General features: G+C 42.5%; 1 protein-coding gene across 1 annotated transcript in view; it reads left to right on the plus strand.

The window, feature by feature from the left end:
• Nucleotides 1–19,723, plus strand: part of GRM5 (glutamate metabotropic receptor 5) — a 259,462-nt gene that overhangs the window by 119,880 nt on the left and 119,859 nt on the right. The window contains 1 exon segment of the mRNA XM_009901510.2: nucleotides 1,965–2,214. Within this exon segment, the coding sequence (XP_009899812.1) occupies nucleotides 1,965–2,214 (250 nt within the window).

The following is a 19,723-nucleotide window of genomic DNA, read 5'->3' on the forward strand; positions in this document are numbered from 1 at the left end:
CTCCATTTCTGTAAGTTGGTTAGACCTGGTCCTTAATTTTCCATTGACAGTTTTTGGACAGAAAATGAAGTCTTCAGAATTTCAGTCTCTTTGAGATATGCTATGGAACAGATTTTCCTTAAACTTCCCCCTGCAGTGGGAAAGTTTGATTAGTTTTGATTAGTTTTGATTAGTTTTGATCATTTTTGATTATTTTATTCCTTTTTATTCAGTTAGGAAAAATAAATCAGAACATTTGGTGTTCATAGGATCATAGGATGTTAGGGGTTGGAAGGGACCTTCCATCAGTCCAGCCCCTCTACCAGAGCAGGACCATAGAATCCAGCACAGGTCACACAGGAACACATCCAGATGGGTCTGGAAAGTCTCCAGAGGAGGAGACTCCACAACCTCTCTGGGGAGCCTGTTCCAGTGCTCTGTGACCCTCACAGTAAAGAAGTTCCTCCTCATGTTGTGATAGAACCTCCTGTGCTGTAGTTCATATCCATTACCCCTAGTCCTATCACAGGGTGCAATGGAGAAGAGCCTGTCCCCTCCCTCTTGACACTCAGCCCTCAGATATTTATAAACATGTATTAAATCCCCCCTCAGTCTTCTCTTCTCTTCTCCAGACTAAACAGCCCCAGGTCTCTAAGCCTCTCCTCATAGGGCAAATGCTTCAGTCCCTTAATCATCCTGGTAGCTCTCTGCTGGACTCCCTCCAGCAGATCCCTGTCCCTCTTGAAGTGGGGAGCTCAGAGCTGGGTGCAATATTCCAGCTGTGGTCTCTCCAGGGCAGAGTAGAGGGGGAGGGGAACCTCCCAGGATCTGCTGGACACACTCCTCTTAATGCACCCCAGGATGCCATTGGCCTTCTTGGCCACAAGGACACATTGCTCTCCCATGGAAAACTTGTTATTATGTTGAACCATATGAGAATAATTGTAAGCAAAGTAGTGGGGTTTTTTGTCAGGTATTCTTTCAATACTCTCAGTCTTACTACATTTTTGGCTGTATTTCTGTGGAATATTACTGACTGGTTGAGGCAATGTTGTTTAGAAAGGCCTCAGATTCCTTCTGATTTAAATGAGACATGAAACAGATTTAGACAGCCAGATGGAGGAGCTCGTGGAAATGGAGAGACGATCCTGGTCAGGATGATTGTCAGTGGCACCAGTACACCCTCTGTTTAAACACTGTGCCTTTTATATAGGCCTGGTGATGAAGAATTTTTCATGGTGAGACAGACTAAGTAACAAACACTCGTTAATACTTATTATCAGTTTATCTCACAGGGGAAGAATATATTGAGATAAAGTTTTGCTGTTGCTCTTTTCCTAGTGAGTTGGTAGACATTTAATTGTTAAAACACATGAGTACAATTAGTCCATCTGGGATCCTGTGATCTCTGCAATGCAATCCTGTGATCTCTGTGATGTTAATCTTCAGCTTTGCCACCCAGGCTCTGGAGCCACCAGAAGTTCTTTCTTCACAGAACAAGTTTTATCTTTCAGTATAATTTAGGAATTGTTGGCTTTCTGATTGCATTATGAACAAAGTCATGTTGTTATGAGTCATTGTTCGGTTTTGCTTATATTTAACATATTTATTCTGAACATATATTTTTAGATTTTCTGAAGTACAATGCAGAGCACTTGAGCACATTTAGTCAACTTCAGAGAATCAACAGAGTTTATGAGATCTATACATACCTTGTCATAGACATATGAGACCAGATCCTCAAAGGTATTTAGGTACCTAACACCTTTGTTTTCAACAGAGATGCAGAAATGAATCTTCTAGGAAAATATGTTGTTCTTGACCTGAGAAATGGATGGATGAATGAATGAAAATGTAGATATTAGTTACTTAAGCCTGGTGCACTGATCTTTCTTCAGCATATCCTTTAAAATATCTGCTGTTTCCAAAGCACAAAAAGCTTCTGCAAACTTTAATATATGCATATGTCCTCTGTTTGTCTTTAGGAAACTATGGTGAAAGTGGAATGGAAGCTTTCAAAGATAACGCAGCCAAGGAAGGGATCTGCATTGCACATTCCTACAAGATCTATAGCAACGCTGGTGAGCAGAGCTTTGACAAGCTGCTGCGAAAGCTTCGGAGCCACCTGCCCAAGGCAAGAGTGGTTGCCTGCTTCTGTGAAGGCATGACTGTGAGAGGGCTCTTAATGGCTATGAGGCGCCTGGGACTAGCTGGAGAATTTTTGCTGCTGGGCAGGTGAGTAACACTGCATTTCTAGCCAGCCTTTTCACTGAGCAGAGCAAAAGAGGACGACAATCCAGTCAAGCATACATAAAACACATTCATGGTCTCTCCTATCCATGTGCTTCTCTGAAAGAAAGAGACTGATGTCAGCCATGTCATAATGGTACATACTCTACAAAGACATGCAGCATCCTCATGATAAGCTAGGCAAACATAAGTCTGCTTGACCAGTCTGGATAGGATTGTGTAAGGGAAGGCTGACACGCAAACATTTGATCTGCGTCATCCGTCTTGCTCATCAGGGTTTCAAATGCATCATGTACATATACAGTCTAAAGATAGACCCTCATTTGAGTAACACTGTGTTAAGAACTGCTGATGTGGCCTCTAGGTGGACCTAAAATAGAGCTTCTCACAACAGTTTGTTCACCAGCATCTTTTCCTCCTAAGAAGAAATGCATACTGTCCTAAAGCCAATAGATAGGTTATTCTTTCTCTTGGCTCAATGAGACTAGTGGTTCCTTCCCTAGCCACCAAAAGGAGAAAGGACTTACTCAAGTGTGGTCATTCAGCAGGAGAAAAACCTTGCTTTTAACCAGAGAAGTAAAAAATGTTGATGTAAACCTAATGATATCTTGTTTGCCACATATTCAACAAGTGGACCCTAAAGGAGATGAGAAACATGGAGCCTACCAGAAGTCAGATAATGTGGCCTGCTGCCTTCCCAGTGCATTATTAGGAGGATAACCTGATGTTGTCCAAAGCATGAAAGCTACAGGAACACAAATAAAACATTGTCAGTGGAAGTGAGAGCTTTAGGGAGCCTCATAAGGACTGTGGCTCTGTCCAGCTGTCCTGGGAGCTGGTGTCCTGAGATTGTGCCATGGGGAGAGCACAACAGACTGTTTCCAGTCTGCCCTGTTGCACACAGCTGCCCTTCACCTTGGGCAAAGGGGAAAGCAAACAGGAAATGAAGAGATCCTGGCTCTGCTCTAACTCTTTGGAATGACCTTATATCTGGGGAATTTTAGATGTGAGTTTCTTAACTATTTTCTGTGCTCTGACAGAAGTACTTTTTATCTGGAAGCTGTTATATGGAGTATCCTGACCCTTTTCTGGACTGACACATAAAGTGGCCACAGCCCTCAAGGTGCAAGCCTTCTAAACATATTAATATGTCTATAATTTAGACTCTTCCATGTGGATTAGCCAACGGGTTTCTCTCTACAGTTAATGGAGAAAAATAAGACCTTCTTATGCTCTGTGTTAGTAATGTGAACATTTCAAGTAGCTCTGAGAAGCCTTGCTCTAGAATACAGAATACTGAATTAACCAAGTTGGAAAAAAACTTTGAGATCACCAAGTCCAACCTATCACCCAACACCATCTAATCAACTAAAACATGGCACCAAGTGCCTCATCCAGGCTCTTTTTAAACACTTCCAGTGATGGTGACTCCACCACCTCCTTGGGCAGCACATTCCAATGGCCAATCTCTCTTTCTGTGAAGAACTTCTTCCTAATATCCAGCTTAAACTTCCTCTGGTGCAGCTTGAGGCTGTGTCCTCTTGTTCTGGTGCTGGTTGCTTGGGAGAAGAGACCAACCACCTCCTGGCTACAACCTCCCTTCAGGTAGTTGTAGAGAGCAAGAAGGTCTCCCCTGAGCCTCCTCTTCTCCAGGCTAAGCAACCCTCAGCCTCTCCTCCCAGGGCTGTGCTCCAGACCTCTCCCCAGCTTTGTTGCCCTTCCCTGCACACGTTCCAGCAGCTCAACATCTTTCCTAAACTGAGGGGCCCAGAACTGGACACAGTAAAAAGGCTTATAAAAAAATTCTCTTGACCATTAGCTTTGGTTTAAAAGCCTATTTACCAGCAGTTTAGAGGAAGGTGTTGCAAATGCCAGTTCCACTATCTCTTGATGGATCTGGTGCCACATGACCTTTGGCTGTCATCTTTTATCCTAAACACCACCCTGAAGAAAGTTGCCAATTGCTGCAGTAGCACCCAAATTTAGAAGCACATGAGCATCATGAAAAAAGAAAAAAGCAAAAGAAAGAATGTTGGCTCTTAAGTCCTCCAGACTCCAAACCATATTTAATTTTGTATGGGATTCATATAAATAAATTTATCCCAGTAGTGCTAAAGTTAGCATTTTTATGAATAAGGACTTCAGGAACCAGTGATTGTGAATAAAAATGGAGCAATTCAGCTCAGCTCTCTGAAAGAGTAAGGTCTATAGAAAACTGTCTTTGATATTTTTTGTCAGTGAAAAATACCTGCTTCTAGCTGCCATGGGAGTTGTCACACCTAATTATAGGAAAATTATTATTCACTGTACAACTTTCATTCAATACATTGAAAGCAATAGCTTCTCCCAGTAATCTAAACAGCAAGCTGCTTGAAGCTAAAAATCCCTGATTCTAGCAGGCCAATTGATGGGTGTCTGTGACTGTGGTGGTACTATCCAATTTATTTGTGACATAGATAACAGGAGCTGGAAATTCTTACCAAAAAAACAACAACAACAAAAAAAAAGAGTGTAGGGACTTTTTCCTCTACTTTCTCTTCATTAACAGAGATTCCAAGCTAATAGCTTGGATGTGTCTAGTCAAGCTAATCTCTTTCAAGCCAGAAGCACCTAGGAACAGATGTAAACTAATTGCTCCTGCCGTCATCCAGCCAGAGCATTCCCCTGAATGCATCAGATAGCTGAGGACAGCTGGAGTGATGTAGTCTCTCCACATATCCCAAGGATCTAGAAGCCTGCATCAGGAATAGTGTGGCCAGCAGGATCAGGGAGGAGGTCATTCTGCCCTGTACTCAGCACTGGTTAGGCCACACCTTGAGTCCTCTGTCCAGTTCTGGGCCCCTCCATTTAAGAAGGACATTGAGACACTTGAATGTGTCCAGAGAATGGCAATGAGGCTGGGGAGAGGTCTGGAGCACAGCCCTGTGAGGAGAGGCTGAGGGAGCTGGGGTTGCTTAGCCTGGAGAAGAGGAGGCTCAGGGGAGACCTTATTGCTCTCTACAACTACCTGAAGGGAGGTTGTAGCCAGGTGGAGGCTGGTCTCTTCTCCCAGGCAACTAGCACCATAAGAAGAGGACACAGTCTCAAGCTGTGCCAGGGGAAGTTTAGGCTGGATGTTAGCAAGAAAGTCTTCATAGAAAGAGAGATTGGCCATTGGAATGTGCTGCCCAGGGAGGTGGTGGAGTCACCATCCCTGGAGGTGTCCAAAAAAAGGATTGGATGTGGCACTTGGAGCCATGGTTTAGTTAGTCATGAGGTCTTGGGTGACAGGTTGGACTTGATGATCTCTGAGGTCTTTTCCAACCTTATTGATTCTGCGGTTCTGATTCTCCTTTCAATAGATTTGGTTTAGATTTGGTGTTAAAACCAGTTATAAGCCATCAATACAAGAAATAGTTTTGCCTACTGAGGAGTTTTGTTTGGCTCTGAGTCACCCTCAGTCAGGAGACCAGACTTTTGTGTCTCTGCAGTGCAGCAAGACTCATGTGCAAAGTGTGGGATGTTGTGGAGCAGTTATCTGGTTATGTTCCCTCAACAAGTTCAGTTTTACAAAAATATTCTCTTCCTGCTATGGATTAATCTCTAGGAGTTGCTGCAGGAAAGCTTCTTGATGTAGATGGGATGCAAGACTGAGGTATGCATTGTCTACTGATGGCCTGAGCTTCTGCAGGAATTCAAAGCTTTGTTTTCCACACCCTCGACGTGCTGTGTGCTCTCTTGGTTTCAGCTGGTTTGCTTTGTTTGCTGCAAATATTTAACAACCAAGAGCTAGGCTTGTTGGTTGGTTCTGTGGAGAACAGCCTAAAGCACTCACCTGGCATTGATAGGACACCAGGACAGACCCTAACATCACAAGCAAATTACATTAGGGACTTTTTTGCTCATCATTTTTATAGAGGAAAAAGGCATTTAACAAGATTTTGAAAAGAACAGATGGTTTAGAGCACTCAAAGGGGAAAGAACTAAATCTGAAATAAAATAAGGCTCATGCAACTAATTTCCCTTGTGAAGCTACACAGGAAAAGGGGCTGGGCAAGGTTTATATTTTCATTCATGCTCCAATCCTGGAGATGCTTTAGGCTGCCCATTAAGCTGAGGAGGTTATAAAAGGACACTCCAAGTGCAAGGAGAAAGCCTGTACTGAAATGCAGTGGTCTAACATGGAAAACTTCATCGACTAATGGATATTTATTTGTTAGCCAACACATAAATTTTGCTTTCCCCTTGTTCTGTGGACAATAATTTTGTTCTGTTTGCAAATGTACAGAAAGAACCAAAATTCCCAAAGTCATGCAGTAGCCTATGGGAAACCACATGAAATGAAGACTTTGACTTCCATTTAGCTTTCTTGTGTGTTTGCTCTGTTTCTGATTTAGTTTACCTCTAATATTTCCAGGCTGAAGACCTGTGAATATACTGAGATTTTTGGAATCTATGGATTCCTCATAACCTCTGTTTCATACTCTGATAAGCAGAAAATGGAGTGGCCAAGCAGAGTGCATATCAAATAAATCTACCTACAGAGCCCCGAGGGGAGGGGAGAAGATCTCATTGAATATACACTCTTCTCTTGATGTACTGTGCAGTTTCTGATCTTACATTGACAGAGATGAGAGATACAGAATACAGAATTAACTGGGTTGGAAAAGATCTTTGAGATCATTGAGTCCAACCCATCACCCAACACCATCTCATCAACTAAACCATGCCACTAAATGCCTCATCCAGGTACTTGATTAGATGGTGTTGGGTGATAGGTTGGACTTGATGATCTCAAAGGTCTTCTCCAACCCAGTTAATTCTGTGTTCTGTACCAATGAGATGATCACAAGCAGTTCAAGTGAGGCTCTGGAAGAGGCCCAGGGAAGCAGTGCTCCTTCTACTCAGAACAGTGCACATATTCTCTAACTGTCACAAATCATCTCTCCTAATAAAAGATACCTGCTTAGCTCCTGAGGAGATGGATTGGAGGAAATTGTTATTGATTTTGAGTCTTGCAGATGTGCAGCCAAAAGAGCTAAGAAGAAGGTGAGTACTAGAGATGAGGATAAAGGAGGAGAATAAAATGTGGAGGACCATTAGTTCCAGGAAGTCCCCAAAGTAATTTGGCTGTCAGGAAACTCAGCAATATACAAAGAAAATCTAGTTAGCAACCAAAAAGGGCAACTCTTGCTGAAGGAAAATTAAAGGAAGATGGATGATCCAAGGGAAATGAATTCTTTTCAATAATTTAAAAAGAGAACTTCTGTGACACTTGTAAAAGTGTCTGTTTGAGGAGGAAAGATCTCACTGCAGAGATGTAATCATTTCCCTCCCGAAATCATGCAATGAGGTGTGGTTTAACATGCCTTTTTTTCAGTGTTTTCACAAGTGCAGCTGGAGGAGGAGTTCTTCTAAAATAAATGAGGATATGAAATTTTACAGGCTTGAAATGTGCTCTTAAAAAAATTATTTTATTGTTTTTTTGGTTATTCTGCTGCTTCAGGGAAAAATTATCAGCCAAAATTCTTCTATCTGAAATAGTTCCAGCTAGCTAAAATCTGACAACAATGTGTAAGCTAAATATAAGACAAGTGTGCAGATCTCTTCTCCAGAGACCAAATAATCAGGTGAAAAAATACTTTCCAAGTCCAATTGTGCAATCCTACTGTGGATGAGGAGCTGGCTTCCTTTTTTTTCAGTCCACAATAGATAGGGTCCTGCTAAGCCTCACCTGAATGCTGTTTCCTCTGAGACAAGTGTCTGCTGCAATCTCATCAATTTATCTCTCAATGCTCTTGTTCAGACATCAAAGTATAGTCCAAGGAAGCAGATATCACACCTAGTAATTAAATACACTGTAATTAGAATCGTTAAGTCAGAATCTTCACTGGCATCCAAGAAGCAAAGAATTTAAGGGTCAAACTAAGGTTTGCTTTTCTAGAGATGTGAAAGAGTTTAGGCAAGTGAGAAGCTGTCTTCTGTCCTATATCCAAACAGTGCCCTCAGAGGCAAAGAAGACTAGAGTGTAAAAATAACTTGGTTTTGAAAAGGAGCTTTGTGGTCTCCATTTGCCCCTCTGACCCTTGTAACTCAGAGACCCTTGACATGAGCAATGCAGACCCCACTTGTGTACTGCTACAGATGGAAGCAATAGGGTAGCTAGACAAGCAATAACTAAAAGGAGTATTATTTTCTTTCAATTATATGAACCCCAAGAAGATAAACATAAGTCAGGAATCCACAAGTTATGCTTGAGGATTTTAGGGAGCTGACTGAGACAAACATCTTTTGGTACCCATCTGACCTGTTTCTAATAAATGTTGCACCTGGCAGTACAATTTCACAGTCTCTAAAATGGATGGAAGTAGTGAGGGATGTCAGGAAGCTCTAAGCATGTTTGGAAGAATGTCTTAATTTTACCCTTGCAGGAATGTTGCATCTTCTCAAAGGGCTGCATAGGTGTGACGTGGTGTCAAGCAAGTATCAGAGAATATCTGTTTATTTCAGTAAGAGACTCGTATGTTTCTGACAGGGAATTCAGGTTCTACTCATCTGAAAACCTGGTATCAAAAAATAAACACAGCTGCATCAGGTGAGATCAAAATAAACACAGCTGCATCAGGTGAGATCAAAAGTCCACCAAATCATTGTGCTGTTTCTCTAAGTGCCCAATAGCAAATGATTGGCAAAAAGTGACACCAGGCCAGGATGGAACAAAGTTATCCTGAGGCATTCTTAAATCTACGACCAATCTGCGGTTCAAGAACCTCCTAAATCAAAGTTGGTATCTGTAAGGGAAGCCCTTCTGCAGTTCACTGTCCTATGTAAAAAGGAGGAAGTACAGGCAGGGTTAGATCACTAATGTAAAGCTTAGTTTTGGGATGTGGGAGCTTTAACACCAGTACTGGCACTACGCTTGGTAGTGATTTTGCACGTGTCATTGCATTTCTGTGTCTCTGGTTTTCTTTGCAGCTGTCATTCGTGACTACTTTAGACAGCAACCAGCTCAGGCTCGTCTCTGTATGTGCACTATGTACTTGCTCCTTGGACTACAGGACTCCAAGCTCTTTTGATTGTTCAAGTACTCCTATAAAACAGCACTACTTCAGTGAGTTCAACAGGCAGTCTTGCTCAACAGGAAACACAGAATTAGTTGATGTTTTTAACGGTTATATCCTTCTGATGACATGACAGATCATGAGTGTGCCCCATTAAATTATTTACTTCCTGAAGGATTTGATCTTTCTTATCTAAAACTGACATTAGCAACCAAGCTTTGTCAGTCAGCACACTCTAGAAGAGCGTACAGGGCTTTAGCATTCAAAAAAAATGGAGGTTGCTAGGACCTGAGGATGTTATTCAAGTGCTCAATTTCTGCACTGAGACTTTCTCTCTGCCTAGTCCATGCTTGACAGGGTTTTGGATGGATCTGCCTATAATCTTTGAAAGATAAAAATTCAACAGCCTTCTCAGGAAACTGTTTCCTATGTTTAACTTGTCCTTGTATTCTTCCTAATGTTTCATTTACCTTTTTTAACTGTTAGTATTGGGGTTTTTTTAAGCCCATTACTTCTTGTTCTAACCATGTGAACAAAGGAAGCAGTTTATTCTCTGCCTTTCTAAGACTTCTATTCATACACTTGAAGACTGATGCATACCCTAAAGCTGCTTTAACAACTCAGTATGAAAGGAAAAGATGTTTTATACCTTGGAATAACATGATATTTCTGTTCTCTGTGGAAACAAGACATGGGTAAAAGCACAGAAAAAAAGAGGAGGCAAAGAATCCTGAAACATTATATGAGACTTATTTTTATTGCAAAAAGGACAAATCCATGACATTACCTTACACAGCTGGATAGAGAACTGGGCAATCTCCTAGACAGCTCCTTATTGTCAACAGACCAATACATGCAGTTCTGCATGAAAACAGGTCAATGGCATTGCTGGGAAATTGTGTTCATTTGTGGGTGCATCTTTGTTCTCCCACAAGAAATACATGCTTCTCTTTTTGCTTTTGATCCAAAGCTCTAGCCAACAGTTTCTTAAAACTCAAAATGTAAGAAGTCTGTGAGGATGAGCAGAGGGCTGGAGCTCCTCTCCTATGAGGATAGACTGAGGGAGTTGGGGCCATTCAGTCTGGAGAAGAGAAGGCTCTGAGCAGACCTAATTGTGGCCTTCCAGTATCTGAAGGGGGATACAAGAAAGCTGGGGAGGGACTTTTTAGGGTGTCAGGGAGTGATAGGACTGGGGGGAAAGGAACAAAACTAGAAATGGGTAGATTCAGATTGGATGTTAGGAAGAAGTTCTTCCCCATGGGGGTGGTGAGACACTGGAAGAGGTTGCCCAGGGAGGTGGTGGAAGCCTCATCCCTGGAGGTTTTTAAAGCCACACTGGATGTGGCTCTGGGCAACCTGATCTAATGTGAGGTGTCCCTGCCCATGGCAGGTGGGTTGGAACTGGATGATCCTTGAGGTCCTTTCCAACCCTAACAATTCTATGATTCTATTGCTAGTTCACTTAACATTGTTCTCTTCAAATATGTCTTCTGAGAGTGACAATCACTGAATGGTAAAGGTTGGAAGGGACTTATGGATGTTCTGCTAGGATTCACCTAGAGCAGGTTGCACAGAAGTGTGTACAGGTGAGTTTTGAGTATCTCCAGAAAAGGAAAGTCCACAGCCTCTCTGGGCAGCCTGTTCCAGTGCCCAGAGGTAATTTTCTGAGATGAGAGAAGAAATTAAAAATACTTTTGGAAGAATGAAAATATTTTCTGTTTAAGCTTGAGAAAAGGTGAAATGTTTTCTTCTCAAAAAACAGTTCAAGTGGGGAAAAGAAATTTTGGATCTCAAATTCCTGCATTGCTGTTCCACCATCCTGTGTAAGATACATCACTAAAGGTAAATACTTAAAACATGAAAGCTAAGGTTGAAAATGTGATCCAGCATGTATTGCTCAAAAGATTTAAAGGTGTTCAAAACAGGATAAAAGCTAGGATAGTCCTTGGGATTTTCTGATCTTTAGAACATCTATAAACACATGGCTAATGACATTAAATGAGTCTAAAATTGTCTCCATTAAATGCTTGGAATGTTTGTCCAAAAAAAGCCCCAAACCTATTTCTGTTCCTTTGAAATTAACGTTGAGACAAACAGAGATTTGTTGACAGGTACTGATTAGTGGTTAAGATCTGTTTCCTTTCTATTGTGTTTCTCCTTATCATGTGGGGATGCTATTGTCCATGAGGTCTTTTTTCTTTCTCTATCTTTTTTTCTGTTTTTGATTTATCTGCATCAATTGAGAGACTGCACTTAAGCGTAGTGACTCACTGCACACACACACCACACACGCATCTGGATACAGAATAGGCACTTAGGAGAGGGGAAGACCCAGAGGTTTGGAGCTCTATATTGCCACTGTCTGATCATAGAATCATAGAACCAATAAGGTTGGAAAAGACCTCAGAGATCATCAAAGTCCAACCTCTCACTTAACACCTCATGACTAACTAAACCATGGCTTCAAGTGCCACATCCAATCCTTTTTTGGACACCTTCAGGGATGGTGACTCCACCACCTCCCTGGGCAGCACATTCCAATGGCCAATTACTCTTTCTGGGAAGAACTTTCTCTCACCTCCAGCCTAAACCTCCCCTGGCACAGCTTGAGACTGTGTCCTCTTGTTCTGGTGCTGATTGCCTGGGAGAAGAGACCAACTCCCACCTGTCTACAACCTCCTTTCAGGTAGTTGTAGAGAGCAAGAAGGTCTCCCCTGAGCCTCCTCTTCTCCAGGCTAAGCAACCCCAGCTCCCTCAGCTTCTCCCCCATGTCTGTGCTCCAGACCTCTCCCCAGCCTTGTTGCCCTTCTCTGGACACATTCAAGTGTCTCGATGTCCTTCTTAAATGGAGGGGCCCAGAACTGGACACAGTACTCAAGGTGTAGCCTAACCAGTGCTGAGTACAGGGCACAATGACTTCCCTGCTCCTGCTGCCCACACTATTTCTGATACAGAGCATCTGCTCCAGATTGTGTTTCAGGAACAGTCTCTCCTCTCAGCAAATCTGTCATCAATTCTGTTACATCTTACTTACAGAAGTCTTTTGTGTAGATAAGCAGGAGAAAAGTGTGTAGCAGACAAAGGGAAACAAACACTGGATCACTAGGGCAGTATTTGTTCAGTTGTTCCAGCTTAGTAGCTATTGTAACACATGCTCCATTTTCAGGTTAGAGAAAGAAAGTGAGAATGAAAAAGGCAGAGAAATGCCTTTTTCTAACTCCACCTTTGAGATAATTCAGGAACACTTAAAACACCCCCAAAATCTGAATGTAAAAATACTACCCATGCAGCAGAGCTCTATAGCAAAGAACCCAGGTCACTAATACTTCTGAGTGATTATAGAAAACATCTTTCTCAGAGTAATGAAAACTTCTGGTATGTAAACCTGTGCCGTAATTCATTTTTCTACCACTCCATTAAAATGATAAGCTAGCACACGTAGCTGTGCATTTCCCACTCACTATGGCTCAGCTGATGGTTTCTAGAGAAGCTGTTTTGTCTCCAGAGGTTCAGGTTGGAGGCAACCCATAACGTGGATGAAATACCAAAACTCTCTAAACCTCATTCTTGTGGAATTCAGTTCACTGCTGCCTTGAAAAGGCATTATAAATCTTGGCAAGAAGACACTGATTTCAGGAAGAGGGGATTAAAAAAGCTGTGTACTTCAAGGAATCAGGCCAAGCTGACTTCTGTTGATCATCATAGAGAATTAATGAAATGAACAGTATTTTAATTAGGCAAAGTTAATAAAATAAAACCTCTATTTGCTAAGGGGTCATCTCCTTCAACTTTTATTCATGTTGATTAGGAACAGGGAAGGAAGCAGAGACTGGCTGAATCATAATCAGTAAGTCATCCCTGTCTTGGGAAAATGTATAGCTCTGAAGCACAATGATTGAGTCCATTTTAACTAGTTGGCTATTACACATTCTTTGTCTCTAAGTGCTGATGTGCACAAATCAATGTTAATCTTGGATGCTGACTGTTTTTAACCATCGTAGGCTGAGCTGATTCTTAACACAGTTCTACTAGTGCATGATAAAAGGAAAATGATCCTTTGTGTCCTAAGAGTTAAAAGAAAGTAACTGATCTATGGTGTTAAAATAGTCCTCCAAACTGCATGTGATCAGAGGTTTCAAGGTTTGACTGAATCAATTCAGTTTTCTTACTCGAATGTGCATCACATGGAGGCTTTCTGAGTAACAAGAATTTCATCTCATCTACCCAAAGGCTGATTCCACCTGAGCAGTTCTGACATGATGCAAATTAAACTCCAACATATTGTCAGCTCAGCAGTATCTTGAGAAGGATGACTGTCATGAATGCAGGGCTTGATGTTAGCTGTATACTTAACAGAGATTTGGGTGAGGAGGAGGGGGCTAAGCAGAAGTAATGTGCTAAAATGTGTTATTTAATTACTTGCTTTGGCCACAGATGTGAGCAGGGAGGTCATTCTGCCCCTCTGTGCACTGGTTGGGCCACACCTTGAGTACTGGGCCCCTCAGTTTAAGAAGGACATTGAGACTCTTGAATGTGTCCAGAGAAGAGCAAGAAAGCTGGGGAGGGGATTGAAGCACAGCCTTGTGAGGAGAGGCTGAGGGAGCTGGGGTTGCTTAACCTGGAGAAGAGGAGGCTCAGGGGAGACCTTATTGATCTCTACAACTACCTGGAGGGAGGTTGTAGACAGGCAGGGGCTGGTCTCTTCTCTCTAGCAACCAGTACCAGAACAAGGAGACACAGTCTCAAGCTGCACCAGGGGAGATTTAGGCTGGATGTTAGGAAGAAATTCTTCATAGAGAGAGTGATTGGCCATTGGAATGTGCTGCCCAGGGAGATGGTGGAGTTGCCATCATCGGAGGTGTTTATGAGGAGACTGGATGGGGTGCTTGGTGCCATGGTTTAGTTAATTAGATGGTGTTGGGTGATGGGTTGGACTCTATGAACTTGAAGGTCTCTTCCAACCTGGTCTATTTATTCTAGTCTAGTCTAGTCTAGCCTACCTAGAAACTCTTGCAAAGCAGTGAATGTCCAGAAATCAAAGCATCAGCTTCATGTTTTTCTCCTGGCTTAGTTGATAGTTGATTACTTGAAATTACCTTATATAGCAGGGAGTGCATTGTTTTCTTTTATAAAAAGCAGATCAGAGACAGAAGTTGTCTGAGCTGAAACTTTTGGGAAGGTTTATGTGCATTTTTTTCTTTTTACTATAAGATATATAACTGATATTATGTACCAATAATAAGAAAATAAATAGCTTAATTACTTATGCAGCAGTTGCTCTGTCAGAAATCTAATTACTTCTTGCTGCTCCACAAGTCCTTGTCATGGGGGAATCTCCCAGTACAAGGGTTTGGGTAAAGGTAATTAGTGTTTTCTAATCATCTCCTCCCATTATTTTACACTACATTGAACTTAATACACCAGTTTAATCTACTGGCAGCCAGAAGCTCCATGACAGTTTGCTATTTCATTCTAGTTGTGCTCTCGTAGCCAGAAGAGTAAATGATTCCTATTGTACCAAGCATACACCTCCCCTCACAGCAGAAAACAGCAGGGCAAAGAAACACCCGGGGAAGAACAACGATAACCAACAGCAGCAAGCACTGCAGGGCCTGTGTTGGCTTCAACTGCAATAACTCAGTTGGGAGGTGCAGAAAGTCATACCTACAGAAAAACAGTCAAAGTGTTTCCAACTGACCAGTAGAAACCACACATATTTCTTCTCAGGTCTCTCCTGAAGGAATCCACCCAGGGATAGGATACCAGGGAAACAATTGTGTTGGTTGGTTGTTTTTTCTCTGAAGCTTTCTTACAGCAGCTTGTACTTGTATTGCTTGTAGAGTGAAGCCCATCTTCATCTTAGGATATAATCTCTGGGCCCCTCAGTTCAGGAAGGACATTGAGACACTTGAACATGTCCAGAGAAAGACAAAGAGGCTGGGGAGAGGTCTCAAGCACAAGCCCTATGAGGAGAGGCTGAGGGAGCTGGGGTTGTTTAGCCTGGAGAAGAGGAGGCTCAGGGGAGATCTTCTTGCTCTCTACAACTACCTGAAAGGAGGTTATAGACAGGTGGGGTGTGGTCTCTTCTCCCAGGCAACCAGCACTAGAACAAGAGGACACAGTCTCAAGCTGTGCCAGGGGAAGTTTAGGCTGGAGGTGAGGAGAAAGTTCTTCCCAGAAAGAGTAATTTGCCATTGTAATTTGGTGCCCAGGAGGTGGTGGAGTCCCTATCCCTGGAGGTGTTCAAGAGGGGACTGGACATGGCACTTGAAGCCATGGTTTAGATAGTCATGAGGTGTTGGGTGATAGGTTGGGCTTGATGATCTTTGAAGTACTTTCCAACCTTATTGATTCTATGATTCTCTTTGATTCTCTGAGATGGGCATTGTCTGAACCTGAGTCATAGACATCAGAGAATAGGACCTATTCTCCTTCAAAATAAGCCATAATGGGTTTACATCATAATTTCATTCCTAATTCAGATTGATTTTTACCTGGACATTTTGTAGCACTGATAGAAAATAAGAAGATTCATCTCACCCAAGTCTAAATTGGTCTGAATTCCGTCAGTTAGTCAGTGGAGAGGTGTAGGCAAGTACACAGGGTGATTCAGACCTTAGGTGAGGTAAATTGTTCTCTGCTGTCCTCAGTGAAGGGGATTTTGGATGAATACATTCCAACATATGCTATGTGCTGAGAATCAGGGAAGATAATCCTTGACCAACACTTCCCTTTCTCAAGTGGCATATTAACTTCTTGGAAAAGCAGAGGTGTCATTGTTCTTCATGTGGCTGGATGGATATGAAGTGCTTCCTTGGCTGCAAGTTTAATAAACCTTGTCTTCATGTATTTTTATGTCATTTTTACTCTTCTGTCTGATTATATGTCTGAGGATTATATGTGGTCTGTGCCTGCAGAGACTCCTAGACACCCCAGGCTCCTAGGTTACATCTAGGAATCTTAAGTTCTAAAGTAATATTGATGATAGATTCTGCACTGCTCTTAATTAAGTAGTTTTCTAACTGTTGGTTTCAGACATTAAAATATTTTAGTCCACTTAGTCCAATAACATCCTTGTGAGTAAGCTCAGGAAGTGTGGGATAGAACAGGCAGTGAGAAGGATTAGGAACTGGTTACAAAATAGACACCAAAGAGTGGTGGTCAATGGTGTCAAGTCCAGCTGGAGAGCTGTAACTAGTAGAGTTCTCCAGGGATCAGTGCTGGGACTGGTCCTGTTCAACATCTTCATCAATGACATTCATGAGGGGACAGACAAGCAGATAGACAGTGTCTGCTCAGCAAGTTTACTGACAATACCAAACTGGGAGGAGGCTTGCCTCAGATACCTGAAGGCTGTGCAACCATTCAGCAAGACCTGAACAAACTGGAGAGCTGGGCAGAGAAGAACCTAATGACGTTCAACAAGGACAAGTGCAGAGTCCTGCATCTGGGAAGGAATAATAAACTGCACCAGTACAGGTTAGGAGGTGTCTGCTGGAGAGCAGCCCTGTGGAGTAGGACCTGGGAGTCCTGGTGGATAACAAGTTATCCACCAATCAGCAATGTGCCCTGGTGGCCAAGAAGGCCAATGGGATCTTGGAATGCATTACCAGGAGTGTGTCCGGCAGATCCAGGGAGGTTCTTCTCCCTTCTATTCTGCCCTAGTGAGACCTCACCTGGAATATTGCATCGAGTTCTGGGCTCCCCAGTTCAAGATGGACAGGGATCTGCTAGAGAGAATCCAACGGGCAGCTACCAGGATGATTAAGGGACTGGAGCACATGCCTATGAGGAGAGGGTGAGAGACCTGGGGCTGTTTAGTTTGGAGAAGGCTGAGGGGGGATTTGATAAATGTTTATAAATACCTGAGGGCTGAGTGTCTAGAGGGAGGGGACAGGCTCTTCTCCATTGCACCCTGTGATAGGACTAGGGGTAATGGATATAAACTACAGCACAGGAGGTTCCACCTCAACATGAGGAAGAACTTCTTTACTGTGAGGGTGACAGAGCACTGGAACAGGCTCCCCAGAGAGGTTGTGGAGTCTCCTCCTCTGGAGACTTTCCAGACCCATCTGGATGTGTTCCTGTGCAACCTGTTCTGTGGTCCTGCTCTGGCAGGGGAGTTGGACTCGATGACCTTCAGAGGTCCCTTCCAACACCCAACATGCTGTGATCCTGAGGTTGACTTCCTGTCTGAGACTTATATATGTGAGTCCTCTCTCACATGCTTAGAAAGAAATGGAGAGTTTGAGCATTCAGGAGAGAACCAGCTAAATCAGCCATTTAAATCAGGGATTGTTCTCAGCCAATCCTCACATAAACAATTCCAAACCTCAGAGTCGCTGTTGCGAACCACAGAGCACAATTTGTCTTTTGTTCCAGAATTAACATCTTAATTGGCTATCTTGTTATTAGATCTTAGAAAAGATGTTCCAATGATCCTTGTTATTTAATCAAGATACAGTAAATGATGCTCTAAATTGAATTTTGTATCCTAGTGTCTATGGTTATTGCAAAATTCATTTGAATGAAAACAAGGATCTTAATTAAGGCTTTTGTTCTACATCTGAAATAAATTCAGGTCCAGGGTTAAGGCTGACTAATGAAACTTCTGTGGAGCTGTGAATTATCTTTACCTTGAAGCAAAGGCTTTGCAAGAAAATGTAAACATGGTTTTGCTGTATTCACCTTGCTTTTTGCCTAAAACTTGGTTTCTGAAACGAGAAATTCCTGAGTGTGAGTTTGGCACAGATTTCACACCATCCATTCAGCTTGCCTTTCTTACATAACGTGCTCTTGGAGTGTTAGCTTAGAGTCCAACCAGCTCCCATGCATTAGAGGCCTGTGCCAGATTATTATTGATTATGTAAGAGGAATTTGTCATTCATTAATTCACTGTTCAATTTTAATGTTCAAAAAAAGGCATTGAGATGAGACAGCTCTGTCAGTGCTGAACAGTGCTTGAATTATGATGTTGAACAAACTAACTCGATTCACACTGTTCATTACTGAGCTTTTATTAACATCTGAACTGGGATTATTTTTTTTACTGCTTTACCTCCATCCAGCTTTATGTTCAGAAACACTAATCCAGAGACTGTTAAATATTCACTGTACAAGGATGTGCATAATATAATCGTTCTCTACCTTCAGAGAGCCAAAATTTAGCCTGAAATACTGGTTTCAAAACTTCTGTATGCCCAGGGAGGAGGCTGAGGATTTCCATACTTCCTTCCTCCATACTTTAGAGTCCTGGTAGTCAATCTACTTCATGAAATTCAGTGAATTCTGAGATTTGGAAGATAAGGAACCTAATGTGAGAATATACAGAAGATTACCCATCTATACTACAACAAAGCAGATTCAGAAGTGCAACTGACATTAAATTGTTATCTGCAGCTGTTGATTCCATACATTTCAGAATAGAATAGAATAGAATAGGAGTAGACTAGACTAGACTAGACAAGGATTAACCAGGTTGGAAAAGACCTTTGAGATCATCGACTCTAACCTATCACCCAACACCATCTAATCAACTAAACCGTGACACCAAGTGCCTCATCCTGTCTCTTCTTAAACACCTCCAGGGACGATGACTCCACCACCTCCCTGGGCAGCACATTCCAATGGCAAATCACTCTAGCAGCAACACATTGTTAACGATTGTGCAGTGATCTACATTCTCTTCAACTTGTGCTTTGTAAACCTTAGAGACTCATGAACTGCTTCAAGAAGTCCAGAGAAGGTCATTACAACCAATAAGCACACATTTATTAAGTGTGCTTCTATTAGCCAGGTCCCTGAGTATCTATCTGAGTGCCCTGAGTGTAGGGCACAAACCCTATGAGGAGAGGCTGAGTGAGCTGGGATCACTTAGTCTGGAGAAGAGGAGGGTCAGGGGAGACCTTATTGCCATCTACAATTACCTGAAAGGAGGTTGTAGCCAGGTGGGGGTTGGTCTCTTCTCCCAGGCAATCAGCACCAGAACAAGAGGACACAGTCTCAAGCTGTGCCAGGGGAGGTTTAGGCTGGAGGTGAGGAGAAAGTTCTTCCCAGAAAGAGTAATTGGCCATTGGAATGTGCTGCCCAGGGAGGTGGTGGAGTCACCATCCCTGGAGGTGTTTAAGAAGAGAGGGTTGTATGTGACACTTGAAGCCATGGTTTAGTTAGTCCTGAGGTGCTGGGTGATAGGTTGGACTTGATGATCCCTGAGGTCTTTTCCAACCTTATTGATTCTATGATTCTATGATCACAAGTTGAGCAGCACTGGAACCCGTTGTGCAAACTTTCCACTTCTATTCTGGCTGAGAGGTCAGCATGTTTTCAAGTTCTGATGAGACAAAATGCCATATTCAGAAAGATCTTGGACTGTGGAACAGAAGTCTTACTGGAATTACCAGGTTGTTTTGCTCTAATGATTGCAAAAGTGACTTCCCCACCCACCCCCATTTTGT

Source organism: Dryobates pubescens, chromosome 10, assembly GCF_014839835.1.
Source record: "Dryobates pubescens isolate bDryPub1 chromosome 10, bDryPub1.pri, whole genome shotgun sequence".
Lineage (NCBI taxonomy): Eukaryota > Metazoa > Chordata > Aves > Piciformes > Picidae > Dryobates > Dryobates pubescens.